The sequence below is a fragment of the Clavelina lepadiformis genome, chromosome 1, assembly GCF_947623445.1.
Source record: "Clavelina lepadiformis chromosome 1, kaClaLepa1.1, whole genome shotgun sequence".
Classification (NCBI taxonomy): domain Eukaryota; kingdom Metazoa; phylum Chordata; class Ascidiacea; order Aplousobranchia; family Clavelinidae; genus Clavelina; species Clavelina lepadiformis.
In genome coordinates, this window is record NC_135240.1 from 23,744,508 (window position 1) to 23,767,966 (window position 23,459).

The 23,459-nt window shown below is 35.5% G+C and overlaps 3 protein-coding genes across 5 annotated transcripts; 2 read left to right on the forward strand and 1 right to left on the reverse strand.

Annotated features, from left to right (window-relative positions):
• Positions 1-470: 470 nt before the first annotated feature.
• LOC143446050 (glutaredoxin-2, mitochondrial-like) lies at positions 471-3,896 on the forward strand. The gene is made up of 2 exons (XM_076945506.1): positions 471-679; positions 2,214-3,896. The coding sequence occupies exon 2, from the start codon at positions 2,263-2,265 to the stop codon at positions 2,842-2,844; it is 582 nt and encodes a 193-aa protein (XP_076801621.1). The 5' UTR covers positions 471-679; positions 2,214-2,262; the 3' UTR covers positions 2,845-3,896.
• On the forward strand, positions 3,855-12,860 carry LOC143446036 (receptor-type tyrosine-protein phosphatase gamma-like). Of its 2 annotated transcripts, none has more exons than XM_076945486.1 (19): positions 3,855-3,995; positions 4,158-4,337; positions 4,420-4,662; positions 4,749-4,848; positions 4,983-5,074; positions 5,201-5,298; positions 5,558-5,648; positions 5,740-5,870; positions 5,981-6,079; positions 6,253-6,390; positions 6,517-6,668; positions 6,840-6,975; positions 7,233-7,427; positions 7,605-7,775; positions 8,149-8,274; positions 8,496-8,645; positions 9,214-9,353; positions 10,658-10,832; positions 11,455-12,860. In XM_076945486.1, exons 1-19 carry the CDS (start codon positions 3,944-3,946, stop codon positions 11,641-11,643), a joined length of 2,658 nt encoding a protein of 885 aa, XP_076801601.1. In that variant the 5' UTR covers positions 3,855-3,943; the 3' UTR covers positions 11,644-12,860. The 2 variants fall into 2 exon arrangements, with proteins under 2 accessions (XP_076801601.1, XP_076801609.1); XM_076945494.1 differs by having other exon boundaries at positions 4,986-5,074.
• Positions 12,861-14,593: 1,733 nt separating this feature from the next.
• LOC143454754 (uncharacterized) lies at positions 14,594-20,841 on the reverse strand. 2 transcript variants are annotated; one of them, XM_076955034.1, is made up of 10 exons: positions 20,460-20,841; positions 20,285-20,363; positions 19,982-20,051; positions 19,150-19,282; positions 18,743-18,920; positions 18,161-18,332; positions 17,775-17,969; positions 16,895-16,990; positions 16,410-16,545; positions 14,594-16,016 (listed from the first exon to the last, which is right to left on the reverse strand). In XM_076955034.1, exons 1-10 carry the CDS (start codon positions 20,717-20,719, stop codon positions 15,482-15,484), a joined length of 1,854 nt encoding a protein of 617 aa, XP_076811149.1. In that variant the 5' UTR covers positions 20,720-20,841; the 3' UTR covers positions 14,594-15,481. The 2 variants fall into 2 exon arrangements, with proteins under 2 accessions (XP_076811149.1, XP_076811150.1); XM_076955035.1 differs by lacking the exon at positions 19,150-19,282 and adding an exon at positions 19,416-19,548.
• Between the last annotated feature and the right edge of the window lie 2,618 nt (positions 20,842-23,459).

Below are 23,459 nucleotides of genomic sequence, written 5' to 3' on the forward strand. Positions count from 1 at the left end.
GCGATCATAATGGGTGGGTCAGCGTTGCCAACGAGAGTTGACAGTCTCACAGTTGGCCGAATACGGTAGGGTATATAGGCTACTATATGAAATGACTGAATCGAATTTAGCTTATTACATTACTGTACCAAATTACCAACCAAACTATGAGCATTGCTTAGATCTAATCGAAATGTGAAAAAGACATGTTGGTGTTTAGAACAAGTTAGATTGGAAAATTCAATTTAGCAGTTTTATCATCAGTCAGTTTTACTGAGTTTGCAAACTTAATGGAACAAAATTTTTCTTGTACAGCTCTGCAGTTATAGGCGTCTGTTCTATAGTTTACAAGTCTCCCTAATTGTTGTCCCTAAACGTATTTGTCTGTTTTGTGAACTGCAACGATTTATGATTTGTATAGGCCTATATGCTTATGTATCTAATTCTATAGTCTCTAGGATCATTTCATTATAACAGGACCATTGTAGAAATTAGAAAAACACACAAACAAGAAAGGTTTTTTAACGGAAACGTCTTGGGATGCCAAATTTTCACTGAAGGTAAAACTCTGCATCGTACAGGTTATAATGCCCTTTGATCTTTGACCAAACCTCCTGGGGCCGCACCAGCGACAAAAAACCGGTCCCAGACTCTTTTTCTTCGCCCAGTTTTTTAAAAGAAGGCAAGAAAAAAGCAGTGGGTATGTGCCGCAACCATGATGAAACTAGCCTAAAATTTGTTTGTCTTTTCACAACTACTAGAGGTAGGCTGGATCAATTTCGACTTTTAATATGTTTCTAACACGGCAAGACATTCCTCTCTTAAACTGTGTAATTGCCTTTTTACCTACAGCAATAAGTGAACTACTACTACTGCCAGAAAGCATAACAAGGTTGCCAGCATTGTTACACCATTAAGCATTCAGGCGAAAAAAGCCATGGTGACATCAGAAACACGAATCTGGCTTGATATGGGCTGGGATTACATTGCTAGTAGCTTATTTATTAGAAGGCTAATGTAATGCCAGTTGTAGTTTAGGACATGGACACAAACTCGGTTAATGTAAATTTATGTTTCAGGGTTGAGCATTAATCATTTATGCTGTATTAGTTAGCAGACAGATATGTCAACACCAAAACGTGATGCGATAGGCTATAACCTGCATAATAAATATTTCAACTATGTTATTACAATAACGAGAAGAAATGTGTGCAATAATGATAACAATTTTGCAGTAATGAAGTTATTTCAAAAAGTTGCATCCATATTTTACTAAATGAATTGATAAAGGAGTAGGGTTCACAACCTATAATAGGAAGAACACAATTTCCAGAAATAGGACTATTGGCATTTTTAACATATAACGAAACGATTTGTGCTTTTGAAGGCGGACAATGCAATGTTTTTACATGACATCGTGATAGTAAAATTACTTTAATCAATGCGACGTAACAAAGGTGTTTTGCCTCACAATGAGTAAAAAGAAACAACACACTTTATCTAGAGTAGTTGTAAACAGCTGAACCAATAAAAGTTAAAAAAAATTACACAAACTTAGTAAGGTTATTCGAAAGGTAAGAGGAAATTTACCATTTGTAATAGTGTACTAAAACTCACAATTATAGAAGCAAGAACTGTAAACTTATTATCGAATATCTAAGCACACAACATGCGAATGATTTTGTGCCTTCAAACGTTTCCAAACGCTATCTTTTATCCAAGGTTGCATTTGACAATCACAAGCTAGACTTTGTAAATTGAGTTAAAGAATGTGTGCTTCAATGTTGTAGTGATTTCAGAATGTTTGCTTCACGAGTCCCTGTATCAATTTTCGAATATTCAGCAATAGATTTGCCTATATAAGCACCGTTTCAAAATTATAGTGCTCAAAAGCAGTTTATAGACTAGGTCTATCATAAATTAACGAAATATGCATTCAATGCTTAATTTGGTGTTGTTCACGTACTTGTGTCAGAGATTAGGTACTGGTAACAAAACTTTGCAAAACTGCAGGATTAAATAGCATAATTATTTCTTACTAGCTTATTATTAATGCTTATGCCAAAGCAGCCAAATACAGTACACTTCCTTAGCAGCGATTGTTTTTTATGGATTGGCTATCTGTTTACGTATGCGTCAGTTTTTCATTTACCTGTAGTAGCTCAAAAATGCAAACTATGTGTTGGCAAAACGGATAAGTATTAGTTTCTTGAAATAATTTTTTTATTTCTAAGATTTTGGCCTAAGTTCTTCGTAATTTTTGGTATATTTGCTACGCACACAATGGGAGGTTACCAAGGCAAGGTGTACAATACCCCTGAAGAGGCGGAAGAGTTTGTGAAAACTACTGTTGATGCTCATTCTGTTGTGCTATTCACCAAGAGATTCAGCCCCTATTGCTACAAGGCTACGTCTGCTTTTAAAAGCATTAAAGTTCAGTATGAAGAGGTGATGCTTACTGGAAGACCAGATTGTCAAATCATCCAAGATGTTCTCCTAAGTATGACGGGTGCACGTACAGTTCCGAGAGTTTTTGTTCATCAAAAATGCATCGGTGGTGGTAACGAAACAAGTCAGCTAAACAAAGAAGGAAAATTAAAAGCGCTCGTCGAAGGTAAAGATGAAGAACAACCTACTGCTAAGGATGAGTCTGCTCCCAAGCAAGAGGAGCAGCAAGCTGATGGTGAGGCCACCAAAGATGAACCAGCAGAGCAGAAGACAGCAGAAACAACTTCTGATGATAAGCCAGCAGAAGATGCAGCAGCAGAGCAAACCCCAACTGAGGAAGCACCAGCAGAGCAAGCTCCTGCTGATGAAGCACCAGCAGAGAAGAAAGAGGAAGATAAGGAACAAGATGCTGCTTAAGTCAAATAACAAAGGAAAATGATGAGTATATACATAGAAATCGATAGATTTGCAACTCGAGTGTTTTTGCAAAAATCATTTTGTTACGTCAAGTCCATAAAATACTTGTCTAATTTTGTGAGGCCATAAGTGATGTGTAGGTATACTATATATATATATCAAGTTATTAACTGTATCTTAGCTTACATATTTTTCATTTACGATTCATTAGCATAGAGATGTGTACTCCAAATTGGCAACATAATTTATATGTACCGGTACCTGCATTTAATGCTTTTACAGGAATATTCTTAAGGAATTTCTGGGCAGACTTTAAATTTGCTTGCTTCTAACCATTTTGTCTTCATTATCGTACATTTTTTCTCAGAGTTTAGGTTAGCCTGTTGTGTTGCACTATTATCATATTGTCATGTCTGTTTATATCAAAATCTTTTGAGTGCTCATCTTGAATTAGATCATGTGCCACATTCCCATTGTCCCAATTTCAACCATATCAGTGACTCTGTGTGTGCTTCCGTTACAGCTTATGCTTTTCCTGTGACTCTTTTGTATTGAAATACTTTTCTCTATTGATACACAAAACTGTAATGAGTACCGATAACATGACGTCGTAGCAGTGTAAGTGTTTCTTTTTGGGTGGCCTACCTTGTAATACGCAGTAAAAATGCAAGTTTTTCTATTGAAATATTCTATTTTCAGTTATTCAGTAACATGTTTGTGCAACTTCTTTACTTTTTCACTTTGAATATGTCCAAGTACAATGTAGTTGTTTAAATGCTTTTGTACCCTACTTCAAATTACTGAATGAAATTAAGTTACACATCGTAGCAATTTCTGAAAAATGCATTCAATTTATACTCATAAAATCTTATCATCTAGTTTGTATGTTGTTACTTTACCATTTCCTTCGCCGCTTTCTAATTGTATTGATTAATAGTCCCATTGACCTTAATTGTGATTAATTTGCATGCATTGACTGTTTAAATATATTTTACAAGTTACTCAACATCAGTTTGTTAAATGTAAACTCTAATTGTCATTTATTATAACAGGATCAAATCACTTTAATTGTATGTGAAGTAGTAATGTATAATCGAACATGCGTTGGTTTAATTTCATTGGTTGTTACGTTTTCTTCAGTGCACAGTCAGGTATGACATAGTAGCTATATTATACATACTACTTATCTTATATATCAAAATGCTGTTACGGACTTTTTTTGATTGTATATAACTTAAACCAAACTTTACTGGTGGTATTGTTTTTCCATGAAAATATTTGCTAAACTGCAGAAATATATTGTTTCGTTCCAGGCTTTGTAGATTCACGACCAGCTGACAAAAGCAACTTACCTTCAACGATCGCATTTTCACCTAATGAGAATGTGGCAGGTGTGTGCGCTAATCCTGACTGCCCTGGCAAGCGTTTCTGTGTTCCTGACGAAAACTTTGAAAGAGGATACAGATGTTGTAAGAAATCGAACTGTAGTGGTGGTGAGTACAGTATCTTGCCAATAGATACATGACAAGAGTAGATAGACATATATTGCTAAACCTTGGGCACTCATTACTCCAGATGACTGGAGGCGGTGCGATGATCCCGGGGAAGTAGAACATGCAAAGCGTGTCCCGGTGCAAGGAGCACTCAGAAGGAAAAATCGACTTGCGTTCAGGGTTACTGAGTCGGTAGTGTACACTTGTTTACTCGGCTATCACTATCCAAAAGTGGAACACGTTTTGAACTGTACAAGAAATGGCTCATGGACTGAGCGCTTGCCGCAATGTTTAAAGATTCCTCTTGATCCAACCCCAGCTCCAGGTGAGCAATGTTGGCCTTGATAACAAGTGCTAATTACTTTTTAACTTATTTTGTCTGTCACCTACTCCATAACTTTGTTTGCCTAGACCCTCCACTTGGCCGGTCCTCAAACACAGTCGCCATAATTGGTAGCATTATCGCATTATGTGTTATTTTGGTCACATTTGTTTCTTTTCTGATGTGGCGGTAAGTCAGTAGGATTTTTTTTTTTAGTAAAATAAAATGAATTTACTAAACTTAAACTGCCCACTTAAATCTACTCGCTACCAACCTGGTTCAACGTGATTGATGAGTTGATAATAATTGGTTGGTATTCACAGCAGATGGAAACAAACTGGTGGTTACACATGGCCAAGACGTGAAAGCAGTATTGTGTTGGAAAATAGCCACAAGCCTCCTCCTTTGCAGCCAAGTAAACTGGTTTTCTGTTTATTTTCGCTTCGCATGGAACAAATTTTTGACATTAATCACATTGCTTCAGCAATTATTTTTAAATGTGAAACATTGTAGCCAGCAAAATTTCTTAAATGTTTTGCAGTGGCTTTAAAGGTTGGGGCAGTATCTGCAGCTGACTTTGCTCAGTACGTTGCCATTCATCACAACAATAACGATCAACGGTTTACTGAAGAATTTGAGGTATTTTATGACTGTGAATTTATAACATCAAGACCATTGGCACTGTTATTGCATTTGCCGATGTCTTTTGGATGATATTAAATGCAGTACTGCCATACTTGTATTATGCTAGTTCAAATAATTGTTAAATAAATATCATTTCTGAAGCAAGGCCAGAGCAATAACAGTATTAAAAGATGAAACGCTTTCATGAATAAATGTTTCAAATATAGTTAGTTGCACGCAGATGTAACTTTAATGAAAAGTAATCTTTTTGTAGGAAATTCAAAATGAGCTTACTCAGTTAACCTACGAGGCATCCATGATTACAGAAAATAAAGAAAAAAACAGATACACAAATATTGTGGCATGTAAGAACATTTTCGTAATTTAGAGTTGTTTTTATCAGTTTAGTTGCTAAAAGGACTTTTATTTTGCTTGAATTTACTATTTTTGTTGTAGATGACCACAGTCGCGTCCACTTACATCATTATAGAAGTCGACAGCATGCAAACTTGCACAGAAGTTCAGATTATATAAATGCCAACTATGTGTCCAGCTATAGCAAACCCAAAGCATACATTGCCTGCCAAGTAAGCATTGTATTATATTTCATTAAAACACTGTAACTCAGATAGATAGAGTTTGCTAAGATTCAAAAAATAACTAACATAGTTGCATTTTGTTTGACATTGTTGCGCAGGGTCCATTGCCATATACGTTTAATGATTTCTGGAAAATGATCTGGGAAAACAACACGTCTACTATTGTTATGATTACAAATTTGGTTGAAAAAGGAAGGGTATGTATGATATACCATGTATGATATGTATGCATTTGTTGTCTTGTGTCGACTCAGCACATGGCACCTTACTACATTTGTACTGCTACTACAGTATTACCTTCAACAGGATAGTTTGTGCTGTCTATGGCAATGCATTTTGTGTCAGTAATGTTCAAATTTTGTTTATTCAGCGAAAATGTGATCAATACTGGCCCCAGGAAGGCAAGGAACAATACAAGCACATTACTGTTACACTTAAAGGCACTGAAACCCTCGCCAATTTTACCATTCGTACGTTTTCGGTGAAAAACAACAAACTCAGACGAAACGTATGTAAACGTATACTGTTTACCACATAATAATAGACATAGTTGACAAAGAGTAAAGTATACATCAATGTGTCATAGACAAAATGTATCATTTTCTTGTAATTTATTGCTTTCAAACTAACCCAGGCTAGAGGTGTTGAGCGTCGTGTCGTCCAGTACCACTTCACTCAGTGGCCAGACCACGGAGCCCCAGAGTATCTTCTTCCTGTTCTTTCATTCATTCATCGCTCTTCAGTCGCAAATCCTCTTCATGCCGGCCCGATTGTCATACACTGCAGGTTGTAGAGACCAAGAATAGACCTTAAATTTCTGAACGTTGTTGTTAGTTTTCGGGCTTTCAAACATACCATTAATATCAAGAGAACAAGCTGCAAAACTTAAGTTTTCTTGTCACAGATCACAACATTAGCATCAAACTTCAGCTTTAAATTGTTTCTGTATTTCCACAGTGCTGGTGTTGGTCGTACTGGGACGTATATTGTCATCCACAGCATGATACAAATGCTGCAAGCTACAGGACATGTCAATATAAAGGATTTCCTACATTATATTCGAAACGAGAGAAGTCACCTTGTGCAGACAGAGGTTAATGCTTGTCATGAGTAATTGGTTACTTGTTTCTGTTGGTAATTAATTTATTGCATGATAATATGTTAGATCGTTTTTCCTTCTATTTTATTTCCCTGTTTTATTTTCTTTACAAGAGCATTGATTTCTCAAATGTGATCAGAAATACTGATACTGGTATTGATTTTCTGCCTTCCTTTGCTCCAGAAAAAGCAATATATTAGACCACATATCGCTGTTAAATTTACCTTTTACCGTTCCTAAATGTCACCCAGGATCAGTACGTGTTTGTCCACGAGGCCTTGCTTGAGTACATTATGAGTGGAATAACTGAATGCTCTCTTCTTCAACTTGCTAAGTACTATAAAAAGCTCACGGCCAGTACTACAGTTACCCAGTCCAGCCAAAACACTATAGAAGGAGATGTTGGAAGTGCTGTACTTCGTTCTGGACTGGAAAAACAATTTATGGTACTTTATTTCATTAAACTATGTATCCTAATAAATATATGACAAGTAATTTCAAGATTGTACCTTTATCTATCAGGTATTTCCGTACTATTTATCTGATCTTCATTCTAGCTCTACAATGTATACTTTTACCACAATATATTAAAGTTAGTCTTACATGTTGACTACGTATTGTAGAAAGTTGTTTATTCACGGACCGATTATTTGGATTACGACATTGCCACACGATCAGTCAATGCTGGCAAAAACCGGCCAGGAGCAGTTCTTCCTGTCTTTCGATCACGAGTGCTATTGTGCAATCGCACCAGTGCTGAAGGATCAGATTATATCAACGCTTCATTTGTGCAGGTAAGCACTGCAGTGTCTTAAGTGCATTAGTATAATACTTAAAATACCAATACCAGTGACAGTGTAAATTACTGATTTTTAAATGTTGTGAAATAATGGGCCAGGTAACCTAATATGCAGCACTTTTTACTATGACATATTGGACGAATATTTGTTATTGATTGCAAGTGCATAACGTTTTTCCTGGCATCAAGCACTCACAGGCCGCAGTTGGTTCAAAACAAATTTCTGTTTTTTATCTGCCATGATAACTGTTGTTTGTCCATGGCTGCTACAGTACAGTATAAGTATTTACATTGTCAGAGAGTATGTTTGCCTTCATTTCTTTGAAACTTTAAAATTTTCTTCAATTTCACTGTGATTCCTCTTAAAGGGTTACCGGAACAGTCACGAATTTGTGATTACTCAACTTCCGATGCCAAATACCAAGAAAGATTTCTGGCGCTTGATATGGGACCACAATTGTCCTACAATAGTCACCATCATGGATTCTGACTGGGTATAAGCAACAAAAACTTAGTGTAGTCATTTTGTGTTAGACATAAGCTCATACTTTTCAACAGTTCTGCTGATATTTTGAGCCAAACTTTATTAATCACTTGATAGTGATTTACGTGAGCGTGTGGTAGCATATTGCTGTTAAGGGAAGTCCTTCAAATACAACCGACATAAGTTTTTATTGCCGTCAGTGTAAAACTTTTGCCAAAATTTCTATTTAAGAACCCAGAAAGTGAAGTTTATTGGCCAGAACTTGATCAACCACTTCATTGCTCGTCGTTCAATGTGAGTTTTAGCTCGGAGACCATCACTTCTTCAGGCGACAGCGATTGTGATGTTATCACCAGGGATTTCATTCTAGAAGCAACTAAGGTTCTTATATTTCCTGTACTTAAATTTAAATACAGGCATGCAGCACATAATTGCTAGTTGCTGTGCCATATTAACGTTACATGCCTGACAGCTGGGCATATTTCGAGTGATTAATTACGGCATGTTCATACCTTTCAAATAGCCACTAATTATCACAAATGAAACTTCAAATTTGGATATACCCTTAGGTAGTGATATTGTTCAATGCAGTGTAGCATTTACAAATAAAGTTTAAAATATTGGTTTAACCTAAAATCTAAATTGTCAGACTTGTGCGCTGTTGTTAATTAGAATGTTACTTTTGTTGGCATAATCTTTTGTTTTGCTAATACATATAATATGTTTCAACAACATTCCAAGTTTCCAACGGATAATGTTTGTTACATTTGATTTTACATGGCTGTACCACTACTTTAAAATGGCTGCGTCTTAAAATAATTGTTGATATGGCAATGTTGTTTCTGACAACCTATGAACCTCAAATTTTTTACACATTTTCATTCTAATCTTTGTCCTTTGACGAACGTATGGAAGGGTTTCAATAAAACCGAACACTCTTTTCACGCAGGACGATTATGTTTTGGTTGTGAAGCAATTTCAGCTAAGCAGTTGGAACAAGGAAGAACCAAGTAGAGCTCAGTTGGATGCTGTTCGTGCAGTTGTTGAATTCACTTCTGGCAAAGATGGCTCAACTGTTATACAAGACAGGTAGGCTGGCTGATACATTGTTTGGCTCGGTGTTTCTCAAAGCAATGAATAGGAACTTTAGCCAACAGGGGGCAAAATATCCAAGGGAGTTAGAAAATGCCCATAATTTAAAATATTTATTCGATAATTTACAATAAAAAAATGAGCACAAAAAGCTTGCGATGAGTTGCAGTGACTTGCGTTGCAAAATCGTCCAATTTTATCTGTAACTGAACAAGAATTTTCAATTGCCGCAAGTTAATGCAGTCACATTAAACCAAACATGTTGCTTTTCTCACATTGCAAGGTAGCATTGTGGCTGTATTTCTGCACATTTATGCAGTTAAAATGGTCACGCTTGGATGGTGGTGCTGTTGACAAGAACTTAAAAATTTACTGAAGCAAACAAATGGAATGTTAAGTTGTATATATTATAACATTCAAGCCACAATGAAATTTGGAATATTAGCGTTTTAATTAACTAAAAATTCGTCTGATAAAAAAATTTAATTTTCTAGACTACCGTATGTACCAATACTGGTTGCAAATGGCCATACAAATGAACATCATAACTCGGAGATAAAAATGTACTGATGTGATTGTGAATGTGTTTTTATGTTGCAACTGTCTTGTCGGACAGTCACGCACTTACTTCCAATTCTAGTGAACAGCAATGTTTAACAGTTGCTTTCACACTGGCTACTGTGAAGGGTATATTGGTTACTGTAACGGATGTAACATAATGACTTGGTCCTGGTATAGGTCTTGTAGAGTCCTTCCTCTGCTAATGCTGCAATGACATCAATGAAACAAAATACTGAAATGCAACTAGTTTAATTTAATCAGTTTAGCTGAAAGGATTCCATTTCGCCATCGTGATTGCAGAATTGCTTGTGTGACAATTTATTTCCTGTTTTTACAGCCCGTAGTGTTTAGAAATTAACAGTCAAGCGTCAGCCTTTATTTTCATCGCAGTGAAGTTAAAGCTTTTTGTTTTCGTCTTTTTTATGCACATGTCCAAAAATGCTTAGAGTTTAATATTGTGCCAGTACCAGTTAAAAAGTTTAAGAACCGTTGCATTTCAATTATGATTTTCCTGATTGCTGATGATCAACTTCTCAGTGTTATAAGGCAACGGCTGGATAAAAAGTTTGAGAAACACTGCATTAGCTTAAGACTTAAATACATGTTGTTGATGTACACATGCTAACTTAAGTTGGTGTGATATGTCTAGCCACTGTATACTGTTATGCATGCATGGAATATTGTTTCTCATTAGTTTCTATATAATTAATTAACTGCTAAAACGCATGTCATTTGTGTAGATGTGGTTCCACAGCCGCTATACAGTTCGCTTGCTGGCATTTGATGCAAAGTCAATTGGATAATGAAAACAGAGTTGACGTATATCAAACAGCAATGGTGGCTTGCCAAATGCGTCCAAGAGTTTTTACTGCTCCACTGCACCTTAAATTTCTCTATGAAGCCGTTCTACTTGAGGTACATACCAAAAGTACTTATATTTATACCACTGACTTATATTTTTTTCCGTCATTTTATAAAACCAAACAAAAGGCGTGGTTACTCAGTCAAGATAGATTGCATTGCATGTAATCAAGTCGTTTTGGGCTTCATTTTGCAAAGTGTTCAAGTATTTGGCACATGTATGATAATTATGGTGGTTGTGGTTTCGTGGTCATAACATGTGTATGTATACCACTGTATTGTTTTTATGTATCTAGATTGCCTTCTATTTTATTAGAAGATTAAGATTTTTTGATTGTACCCTTTTGTTTTCTCTTGCGAAGACATAAACCGATTGGGTGGTTCTTCTAAATCAGTTGTTTTCAACCTTTTTCATTCAGCGACCCATTTTGCAACCCAATATAATCAGATGACCCCTTTCCAAAGATTTCCAGCTAAACATATGTAATGTTGTTGTGCATTCACAATAGCAAAATAAAAACGAATAAACGATATTGCTGTTAAACAAAGACTCTTGTATTAACTTTATACTCATTGAAAGCTCTCCCGCCCCTAAAAAAGGCTAATGTCCCCCAGGTTGAAAACCATCTAAATTGTATATTAGTGTTCCTAAAATTTATTCAACGTGTTTTCACAGGCCAAGGTTAGGCAAGGCCAGAACAATCACTCTGCAGTGGATACCAATGGCAGTGCCGTTACTGAATCTGAAGGAATGAATGGGGTCTGTTCAAGAAATACAAGCACTACCAGTGCAAATGATAGCCCATCTTGCCCGTCTGATGATGCTAATGAAACTGCCTGCTTGGTCGTCAGGCCACAGGAGTAACAACTAACCTGGTGTGCTTTTGTGAAGACTGAATCCCCTCTAGTTCTTTTTAGAAATTCATCTGAAGCTTGCACAAATTATCGTCTCAAGCATTGGGAGGTACGATTTTGTAAATACCGCACAGAAAACTTTTCACATGATATTTTTCTGAAATTTTTGCATCAGCCTTTACGAGCAGCACCATTTGTTGCGAATAACTTTTACAAATTGTACCATTTCTCTTGTACTGAAAGAAAATGCATAACGTTTTGAGATTAGTAAGTAAACTGGCATTAGCAACCAGCAGTTTTTGGTTAAGAAATTTAGTTGTTGTTGAAATGCAATTGACTTTCAAGTGATGTTTGATAATTGTTGACTGAATGTTTAACTGTTTGAGGCCTATTACTTTTATAATGTACATGATTTAATGAATTGGGAATAAAATTTCCAGTTGCATTAAATGTAAATACTTTAATTGCCATCGTGTGATAATATGTGCTGGTTATGGTACGTCCCCCTCATTTCACTGACATGGTACGGTTTCAGAATTTACCTTTTTCAGCACCTTATCAATTCGTTTAAATGTACGATGCATTTTTGCACTCATACATACTAATAACGGTGCCTGTATAAATATTTTTGTGGTGCCTTTGCATTAGGTGCAAAATATTGCTTCAGTATTAATTTGTGTGTTTTATTTTTGAAATTTTATACCAGGGAGTTATACCAAGTTGCAAAACACATTTCTGGTCATTACTGTCTATCTATAAATTCATCTTAACAAAACCCAATAATAGACTGGTCAGGTTTCAATAAGTGCTCTACCAATTTCAAGTTTTCATTTTGTATTTAAGCTGTTCAGATTCATCATTCTTTCAATGCGATAGTTTAATGCATACCGTCTCATGTGTAGTTAAATTTTATATGGTTGCAGTGGAGCTTACCCTGAGACGGTTATGTTAATTTTCTGTCTAGCATCAATTTCACATTTTGTCTCAACTCCCTGGCATTAGAATCATAAAATTTTCATGTTTTAACTTTCGGTCGTGACTTTTTCTTTTTTCTTCGATTATGTTGCTTTTATTTCAACTGACCTGTTTACCATTATGTACGCTATAGTTTTTCCAGTTTCTCGTAAATAATTCTTTGTTGTATTTTCTGTTTATACATTCTGTACAGTGAGTGTGACTTTGTTCGTCAATTTTGAGATTTTCCTCAAATAAAGCATGTGCACTCTACTACCAACAAGTTGTATATGAATATTTGGAACATAACTAGAAATATTTTTTTAACTGAACACAATTAAAAAATTTCTTTAACAAGTGGATCAACAAATACACATCTTTTCGACTATACCTGATCGTATGTTAGGATTTCTTTGTTGTTGCAATTTATTTACGGTCTTCGTAAATACTTTTTCAAAAATCTGTTCCTGCCGACGACAATTTCTCAATAATGAACACTATGTTTCTATAGTTAACCTGCATTTTGAACTCAGTGTTTTTTACTGAGAAAATGTTTTCCGTTTTGCCCGCAAATCATTCATCCAAGCAGAAATTAATGAAGGCGCCGTTGGAAAAGGTATTAGTGACTTAGGCTATAGAGTGAGTGAGTGGAGTCAATAGGAAAATATGTGAACAATGCGCAGTATTTATTTGATTACTTATTTAATTGACGAACAATACTCTGGTTAAACTGGTTTCCACGGAATGGATCATTTTCGTTAGTGAAAAATATTGTACTTTTATACTGCACTCTAGCGGAGCCCTTGTGTCTGATGTATGAAAAGCTGGCTTGCGCTAATTAGCACTCAAACTAGCAGGCTTTCCTGCTAGGAATGAAACTTGCATCACTGATCCTTTAACAACAAAGTTGAAGCTTTCCGGTACCATGCAACGACCACTGACAAAAAACTTATATAGGTAGTCATTGTTAAAATTATAAAAAACTGCGTAATTAATAAAATTTAAGACTTCTGTTTAAATCTGTTAACGAAATTTTATTTATAACTTTTAATCACTTCAAACATTAACTTATGAAGAAATCATTTTAATCCTTACAGTGGTATGCTGGTTGCGCTATTTCCTAATTTTACCAAAACTTAAAATCTGCAGTTTGGGCATTAAACTTAGCATTAAATAAAATTGAAGAATACGCTAAAAGGTTTTAGTTAGGATTTTCATCACAGAGTTTGCCTGCTAGAAAATGTATCATTTCAATATCTTTCAGGTCGGAGTAACAGGGTCATTTTTTCAATTAATAGAAAAGTGCATTAGGCTACATATTGAAACAACTTTGCCAACATTTGTTGGGTAAAGATTATAGCGAAAGAAATCACCTCACATCGCATCACAAGTACCTATCTTCACTTTGGCCAAAAACCTCTCGATAAACGCCTCAAAGTACTGCTCTCCCAGTAACAACAGCAGAGTTTCAGTATTTCAGTTCAAGGGATTTTCTGCTGACGTTGGAATTCTTTTTGCACAAAATTGTTTGCTTCGTTTGATGTTAACAAAAGCTTTGTGCAGACGAATAAAGCCATTCATGTGGGCTCAGCCACGTACGGTTTACAGTTTTCTAAATAGCGAGATAATACAAACTTCTCACCCTACTAGACAAAGCCGAGTTCGTAACAAATGAATCATAAATGGCTTTGCAAAAGAATTTTTCAATGCCATGGCTCATTTTCTAGAAACATAGATCACACGACGAATTGCTATCTCTACCTTGACTTAGGAAGGCGAAAAACCTGGTGATGACGTCATGAGGAAATTGAATATTGAAGCTCGTGAGTAAATTCAAAGTGAATTGTAACTAAACTAAAACCTTTAAAGCAGTAACAATAATACTGATTAATTGTTACTAAAAAAATAAAAATTTAAGACAAAAGCTTGATTAAGTCGAATACTAAGGCCGATGTTGTTACTTCAGCTTTCTTGGTCCACATCAAAAAAATTTTTAAGACCTCTGCTTTATTGAAGTCAGTTTATTTGCTGTCCATAAAAGATGAACTTTTACGCAACTTTCAACAAACGGTGCAATGAGAGCTTGATACCCAACCGGCTTAACAGTCACCACTAACTAAACGGTGCACTGGCAAAAAGCATTTTAAAGGCGGGCACATGCATTGAAATCTACCGGCAAATGGAAAACATATACGCACACAGAGCTTGAGTAATAGCCGGGCCTCTACATCAGTTCAAAATGAAACGACACAAACCACACTTACAAGGGACACGTTTAACACATTCCACAGCGTTCGTTGTCTGTGAAAACTAACTTGGCCGTTAACCACAATTGATAACAAGCCGTAAGGTAACTGGGTGAGATTATGTCATGATAACACGATGAAATAGCACAAGGTTTAAAAGAATATCGTTGAATGATCTATATAGAATGAAAGGATATTTGACTTTTGTACAACAACATTCGACAAATTGACTACATGGTCAAGTTTTTTGAGAAAAAATGAAAAAGTTATCTTTCTTCTTTAAAATTTGTCATGGTTGAGGTCTTACTGCGATGACCAGCTTAGAGAGCACGACCAATTTGCTAAATACAAGCAAGAGATAAATAAATAAAGGAAGTGGATTTGGTGAAAAACTCGCAAAATAATAACTTAAATAGACTTTCTTATTTAAATGCAAGGAAATTAAAGATCTCTTTTAATTTACTAAAAACTTTAAAACCAATAAAATGAAGTGCATGGCTTTGTGAGACGTACGATAACGCGCAAACAGAAGATTAGCATGGACAGTAAAGGTTAGACAAAAAATACAAATCCACATGGAAAGGATCGAGCGCTCTGCACAAATGCACTGAGAATAATTTGTGTGTGCATGTCTGCACGTGAGTTGCATCAAGGAAGAAAACTGCTCATATTAAGCTGCGAGCTACCGGCGATACTGTTGTTGTTGTTGTTTATGTTCGGGGACACGCCGGAGAAATGCCCCACTTCGTTGCCGCCCCAACTGCTGTAAAGGGGCACAGGGGGTCGAAACACACCTTCCATTTGATTTATAGCAGCACCAGAAAAAGTAAAAGGTTGAGGGGCAAAATTATTCCAAGCTTCGAAAGACAGGGAAGACCGTGCCGGAAGATCAGCAGGAAACTGTTCTGATTCGGTTACAGAAGGTCGAGATAAGTTGGGACGACGGACATCTGCCACTTGATTTGCGGCAGACTGCTGTCGAACATATTGTTGTTCACGAACCCACATTTCGACCCTGTCCTGTCTTGCGTGATGTGTGTTATTCGTGTCGACGGATCCGTACCCGGATGTGGATCCTGTTGATGTTGATCCGCTGACTCCAGCGCTAACCATGCTCATCTGACTCCCTCGATCTGACTCGGGATTTTCGGCATTTGCCTCTGTTCTCAATCGCTCTTCATAACTAAACATTTCATGAGATATGTAAGTTAAGCAATATCAGACAATGTACAATAAAATGCTTTTAAGAATGTAACGTGTAAAGTTTAAGGGTAAGGTTTGGTTCTTATAATTTATTGATATATATGTTATAAAACAAGAATTAAACTGACATGTCATAGACAATACTTTTACTCATCAGAGTAAAATGAAATTGGCAATAACAAACAGTTTGAAGAAATAATATGGCAATTTAAACGTGTTCCATTTTACACCAAAAAGAAACTGAAGCCTAGTCCGAAACCTATTAGTTACGTCAATAAACCTGTTTATTACTGCACTTGTTGTGCTAATTTCTATATCAAAAACAAAGCCAATTTTATATAGTCATAAAGAAAATGATGACAGAGTTACCAACCCCATGGGAGGTTCACTTTCATAATTTTGGTGTATCTGTGTTTGAACCCAGTTTCCAACTCTTTCATTTCGCTGTTCGTCGCTTACAACTTCGTTAAGTTGAGCAACTCTAAACGTTCGTTTTGTAGCTGGCTGGGCTAAAGTTATAGAATTGCAAATGTACATTATTAAACAAAAGGCTACCACAAACCTATCAACATATGTAGTATATACAATTATACATTACACAAGTAATTTAATACTTAAAAAGTACAGGATATTAACTACATGCCTAGTGCATATATAGCAAATTTGCATTAAAAACAAAATTAATCTTGAGTTTAACACGTCATAGACCTACGCATATCAGCCATTTGCAGTTTACTGTTAAAAACCAAGCTGCCCAGTGAGCACTGGCTTTTAAACATCTGACTATAATTACCCTACTTTGAAAAAAGTTTACGCGATGATACATTTTTATACAACAAAAAGTTATTTAAAACTCACTTTTTTCCAAATTTTCTTCCCCTTGGCACAAAAACTTTACCAGGTGTGGATGGCCGGTTGCAACATTACCTTTCTTTGCCTTCGATTTCGGCATTTCTACAATGAATCAAAAATCAGTCAAAAAATAATAAAAGCTACTCACATAAATTGTTATGAGATATGTTACACACATTATAACACAAATGATGAAATATAGTGGAAGCTGGTTGTAAACATTTGAGCTGAAGTGATCCATCAAATTATCTCATATTACTGCAATTGGTATTTATTATTGATATTACAAAACAGGCATTTTGCTGGGAGGAAAGTTGTTACAAATTATCTCAAATTTCAAGAAGTGAAGTTAAGTTCGCATAAACCTTCCACTGTATTCAAAATGGTCACTAAAGTGGATGCATGATCATCGCACATGTCTTCAGAGCACTGAACGAGCATAACTTGCATTTATTATTTAATGGAACTTAATGTTAATAATTTGTCGTTTCTAGGCCTTGATTAATAGCACTTCCATTCCACAAATATGTCACTTGAATGATTAAATAAGTTAGCTTTCTTCCTTTCAACAGCAGGTTATGTAAGGTCACAGTATCTCTCTCGACAACAAGCATGACCTCTTGTCACATTTGTGCTCTGTCCAAGCTCGAAAACAATTATTTTATCTCAGTTTTTGTGAGATTAGCCCAGTTTTAAGCTGATAACCATTGGTTGTGAATTACAGTAACTATATATGAAAGAGGTATCTCATTCAAAGACTATATTCTGAAATAAACTGGTTCAAAAATCAATTGCAATTCACAGATTGGTGATGGTATGTCAATAAAGTACTGCACTCTAATTCTAGGCAAAAACTGAATGCCTTTTGTAACCTTACAATACTGACCTTTTTGTCGAACCACTTTCCCTGGCATAGCTTTGCTGCAACCAGGCTCATCTGGTGGCACTGGCACCACAGTTACCACAGGAGTACTGGGCGGGACTTTTGTTGCAGCTATGGAAGATGTCGGAAATGAAACATCATTCCCATCATACGACGGATCATGCTTTTCGGTTTTAACTTTTTCTTTCCTTGCCATCTCTACAACATTAAGTATTAATGAGAAAAAAATTTTTAAAATCTTCAATCAAGAATTCCAGACATAACTGAACACACATGAAGAAAGAATATTGTTTGCAACCAGACTTTAGAGAATAGTTTTGGTCTAATCGACCATCTATTGCCAATATTTCATATCACAATCTTAAATTCAAGAAAAATTTCAAAGTTACCTGTGGCTTTTCCAAGGTCAAAAGTATACCTGGTCTCCTCTATTTCATCATTTGACTCGATTCCTTTTAATTTATCGCGAAGCTTCTTTATTTGTATATAATAATGAACCTTATCTTGAGCACGAGGAAACTGGGCACACCTTGCACTCGAGGACGGCATAACAAATATGTACTGAAAATTTAAGACGCCATTGTTAATTGCCTCCATGATATGATGACAGACATCACAATATTTGCCATGCTGTCATGTTATGACGGTGTGTGGGTATTTGTCACACTAATTTATTAATAAGTGGTTGGATACTTAAAAGATGTTTTGCTAACCCCGGTTGACTTATCTGTACTGTCTCCAATTTGACATTTATATACGAAAATAACCAAATGTAAGTAACGTTTACATGTAAATGTATATATATATATATGTTCACGCGCAACACTACTTAGTAGCAGTTATGTAACAAATCAACTTTATGCCATAGTACATACTATACCAGCTAAAGTCAGTAAGACAAAACAATAAATGGACCAAAGGATAACAACAAGCACCACAAAGCATATAAACATTAAAGTACAATTATATACAGTATCTGTGCCAGGAATTTTGTTCGGTTGTGTCCCAAATGTAAAATCTTTTTTCTTTTGACCGAACATTTCTTTGCTGAATATTTCATAAATTCCCTTTCCATTAAAGACAGCAATTTTAGGTTGATAGATTTTGATTTTTTCGATCAACTCTTTTCCTCCTTCACGAATCTCCTTACTAAAAGAATATGTTGTCAAATCAAGAAATATTATGAGATTAAATGTAAAGTTTAACCAAGAGCAAAACACCATCATAGTCAAAACAGTCTAAACAAATTTCAAGGTATGATATCTGACATCCCACGAGTTAAATAAAGTATTATAAGATTAATTACTTTTGTTACTAAATCAATTTTTTAAAGGATCAGAACATAACAATCCACAGTTAAACAGGCAAAAGTATCTACCTTGAAAGATCTTTAGCTGATGGTGTTGTGCGTTGGACTATAGTGACAAAACCGATTCCATAACTGAGCATATCTATGTCATTAACTGCACTCACTGGTTTGTCTACCATTCCAGACATGTTAATGCAGTTCCCTATTTGTAATTCACATCAAAATGTTAATAAAAATAGAAAATAAATTTGCCGGGTAAAGCAGATTACCTACATGCCTTTGTGTCACTTGCACAGCATGCAGGTCATCTGCCCTTACCATGGCTAGATTTCTACCTGCTAAGGTCTTTGCTGCTGGGGGTAGTGCGTGGTACTATGTTCGTAAATCCTATACCATAATCAAGGGCCATATAATCTTGCATACCAGTCAATGGTTCTGGTATGACAGCAGCCAAGTATAAACATTTCCCTGTTAGAAAACACACGCTGACATGCTTTAATCCAAGGTAATTCTACACAAAATTAACGGAACATAGGAAAACTGCTGTAGAAACATTTAAACAATGAACTGCAAGTCTGCAAGTTTGTCTTTTTTGGTCTCACTATGGGCAAACTTTGTTTTTGTAGGTATTCAGAAAGAATTCACTTTTCACACGTGGGTGATGTGTGTGTTTTTAAATTATATAACTTTGATATCTAGCTTCACTGTAAAATAGCAACACTTATTGAAACAAAAAAGAAATGTGTATGCTGGTGACATAAAATACCCTGTTGAAGTAAAACAACCTTTACATATAATAAGTTCTATAATTTTATAACGTTTTACATTGACAAAAGTTAGGCAAAAGAACGCTTCATGTTCTAGAATCTCGTTACCATAATGGTTAGAAAATGTGACTTACAGAAGTGGTTTCCAGGCCCAGCATAATGATGTCCTTTATAAACAGCAAAAAGTCCAGGATTGATTCCTATCTAGAACAGTTTATTAAGACACTCAAACTATTTGTGATAGAGATTCTGCTTTGAACAAGTCATAATCCAAATAAACCTTAGTACCACAAAAGACTAGTCATTGAACAAAGCAAAGGAATGTATTAATTGTACATTGGCCCAAACAATAATTATGGATATAAAGAGGCAATAGCAAAGCAATGACGAAAAAAATTAGAGAAAGATGTCAAAACAAAAACAGAATTAAAACTCACTATTAAAATATCTAATCCATGCTTTATGCGATCTGGTAAGAAACGTTGCATTAATTCCTCTTTTGTAACACCTTTGAACCTAAAAGCAAATGTCATATGCCAGTAAACACTAACAACACTCATTTTCATGCTTGTCCAAATCTTACCCAGGAAAGTGATAAAGTGTGTTTTTTACCTGTCCACAGTTCTTTTTGCTTTCTTGATAGTGTCTGTTATCTTGCTTTGTTTCGAAGGTCTGCCATCACAAGGGGATTCTGGCTTCACTTTTGGTGGACGTCCCCTCTTTTTGATAAGTCCCTTAGGAGTTGACTTCGAATCCTTATCAGGGGGAAAAAGTGTTAGGGACTGATCGGTGACTGAATTGCTAGATGATTGGGCGGATTCCTGCGGAGTAGAAGCCCCCTCCATCTTGTCCAAGCAATCAGTCAATACCATAGATCTACTACCTGGCACCCAGCTTTATAATCTCAACATATTTGAGTCAACTTACGTAATACAACAGCTTAACAGTATATAAGTATTTTAGTAAAGGAAAAATCTAGAAAACAAGTTTGGTGTAAAATCACAAACTTTCTTGTGTCAACAATTGGAAGCATTACTTAGTAGTGTACAATATGCATCTGACAGTTTTTTGCAAAGCAACAAACAATACTGATAATATTGCACAAAATGAACTTTCATTTGTGTAATGGCCAGCAATGTATTTTGTCCTCTACATTTGTCGGCGTTAATAACTTAACGTCAGTGCTGCTTCATGTATTGCGTTATATATGTGTTTGAAGTTATGACATGTCAATATTAATGTTAAGCTGAAAACAAATACAGTGAGAGATAAAAAGGAACAAAGACGTTAGATAATGGTTGTAGAATTGACAAAAACTTTTGTATGCAATAATCCTTTTCACTGTATAATTCTAGGATTCAAAAAATGAATGGCAAAGATAACAGCTAATCAAACGATAAGCATGAAGTGTAATCACGCAATAAATATTGGTTAAATTGAAGTGACCAAAAACACAACTAGATGATAGTTACTGACACAGAATTTTAATGACTCGAGTCAGTCCTAGTTGATTAGGATTCTATATTTAAGTAAAAATATTCTCTTTTTCACCCTACACATCAAAATGTAATAAAACAAAGTGTGTTGTCTACAAAGCCGTATGAAATAGAAAAACGAAGCAATTTGTAAAAAATATGTTTTTGGTAGACCTGACTCGAGCCTTATTTGACAAATGACTCAACTATTTACTTGTCACAAAAAACTTGACTTGTGACTCGAGTTGCTACGACACTGTAATGACAGACACTATTCTTTCTATGTTTAAAACACTAGTAAGTACAGAGACTGATGTTTTGTGAGCAACCGTTTTCACCAGGAGTAATTTGTAGGATGGTGTACTCGTGATGTTATGATAATATAAGTTCTACTGCAACCTAAACACTGCAGCTGTCCCATCAAGGCTATAAATGTTGCTGTTGCACCAAAACAAATTTCTCGATATTCATAGGTGGGCAGTACCGCGATACCATAGTACCGAAATACTGTACCGCGGTACTTTTTCAGTACAGATACCGGTACCATTGGTACTTTTTTCAAAAATACCGAATCTCTGTACCTAATTACTTTTTTCAAGAAATTCAGTCGGTCCTGGTACTCGGTACTTTTCACGTGATAATTTCAAAATCTTAACAAGTATGTTTTCAAAAATACATGATAATTAATCCTTAATACTAATTTTAGCAACTGTTGATCTTTTTTTATCTAGAAATGTGAAGTAAAATTGCAAGGGATTAACGTCACATATGTTTTGACCTGGAGTAACCTTTACCGGGGACATAATTGCGGCAAACATTACATTTGCAACAGCATCTTTTACACAAAAAGTACCGGTACCGAGTATTGACAAAGTGCCGAACTACTTTTTTAAAATATTACCGAATACTGAAATCGTCGATACATTTTTTGCCAAGTACCAGTACCAACGGTACTTTCATAGTACAGACTACCCACCTCTGTCGACATTAAGTTTTGCTATTATCAGCTGGCAAATAACATGTATTGTAGTGCCATCTGCTTGTTACTTCCAAGGCAGATAAGTGGGCAGCGTCGTTTTGTGGCTATGTAACATTTTATTTACCAAACAACGTTAGATTAGGTTGCCATACATCTGGAATTTTCCGGACATATCCGAAATTTCGTTGTTGAAATCTGTGTCTGGGAATAATTTTAAAAAGTGCTCTAATGTCCAAAATTTTAGCACCTAGTAAGTTATATTTAACTTGAAATAATGTAAACGTTGTTATAAAAATAAACATTTTAACTTTTTACGGAATTTTGGGCTCCGTCTAAGCCTATTGGCTAAAAGGCCTTGCCCTAGCACTAGTCTAGTGTAATTTTTCAGTTAACTTTGCTTTGTGACATAGTAATTTTCATTATTTGGAAATTATGTGAATTGTTTTTTTTATTTTTCGAGTCATTTGCCTAGGCTAGTTTATTTTGTGGAATAAATTTTGCTGTTTGCTTTATATTGACGAAACCTATCTTCAGGTTTCGTAACTTTTTGGTAGTGAAAGTAGCCAAATTGGTCTTAATTTAGTTAAGCGGAAATGGTCTAATATTAATAAAACAGAAAGTTGTTGAACTAAACAAATGTAACAATTCTGTGCCTCTGTGACAGTGATGCTGTGTTGTGAAAAGAATGAGGGTTTAGATTGGTAGGATGTAAGAACTTAGGCTTCTGTAAAATGCAGAATAGCGTGTGTTTGGTGTGGCCAAAAGTGGTCGTTGAGACCGTCAGGAACTTGGCCTTTTCAGATATGGTTCCTTACGTTAGATAAAAAGATGATCGAGAAAGTTCTGTTGTAAAGGAACATATATTATACGCTACAAATCACTGCTTAATATGTAATTTGCAGTGTAGCCACTGCCCAATTGCCTCCAACACCCAAAAAGGTGTAGCCAACTTATATTTGAATTGATGTTAAGAAAATTTAAGTATTATATATTATTATGCTGCATAGACTTGGCATTTGTGGTACATATCGGAAATGTAATGATTTCATTACAACAAGTTCATTAAAATAAAGTGTTTGGTTGGTTACATTCAATTATGCTTAGAAGTAAGGTTTACTTTAAGCTCTAGCCAAAAAATGTTAAAAACCGAAGGGGGGA

What these genes read in the sequence shown, in the direction of transcription:
- LOC143446050 (XM_076945506.1), top strand. Translation starts at nt 2,263, where the DNA reads ATGGGAGGTTACCAAGGCAAGGTGTACAATACCCCTGAAGAGGCGGAA.
- LOC143446036 (XM_076945486.1), top strand. Translation starts at nt 3,944, where the DNA reads ATGCGTTGGTTTAATTTCATTGGTTGTTACGTTTTCTTCAGTGCACAG. An exon ending in TTTCTTCAGTGCACAGTCAG is followed by an intron (nt 3,996 to 4,157) that starts GTATGACATAGT and finishes GTTTCGTTCCAG; the next exon opens with GCTTTGTAGATTCACGACCA. An exon ending in GGTTTACTGAAGAATTTGAG is followed by an intron (nt 5,299 to 5,557) that starts GTATTTTATGAC and finishes ATCTTTTTGTAG; the next exon opens with GAAATTCAAAATGAGCTTAC.
- LOC143454754 (XM_076955034.1), bottom strand. Translation starts at nt 20,719, where the DNA reads ATGGTATTGACTGATTGCTTGGACAAGATGGAGGGGGCTTCTACTCCG. An exon ending in ATGGATTAGATATTTTAATA is followed by an intron (nt 20,052 to 20,284) that starts GTGAGTTTTAAT and finishes AAACTGTTCTAG; the next exon opens with ATAGGAATCAATCCTGGACT. An exon ending in AAATTCCTGGCACAGATACT is followed by an intron (nt 18,333 to 18,742) that starts GTATATAATTGT and finishes TTAAATTTTCAG; the next exon opens with TACATATTTGTTATGCCGTC.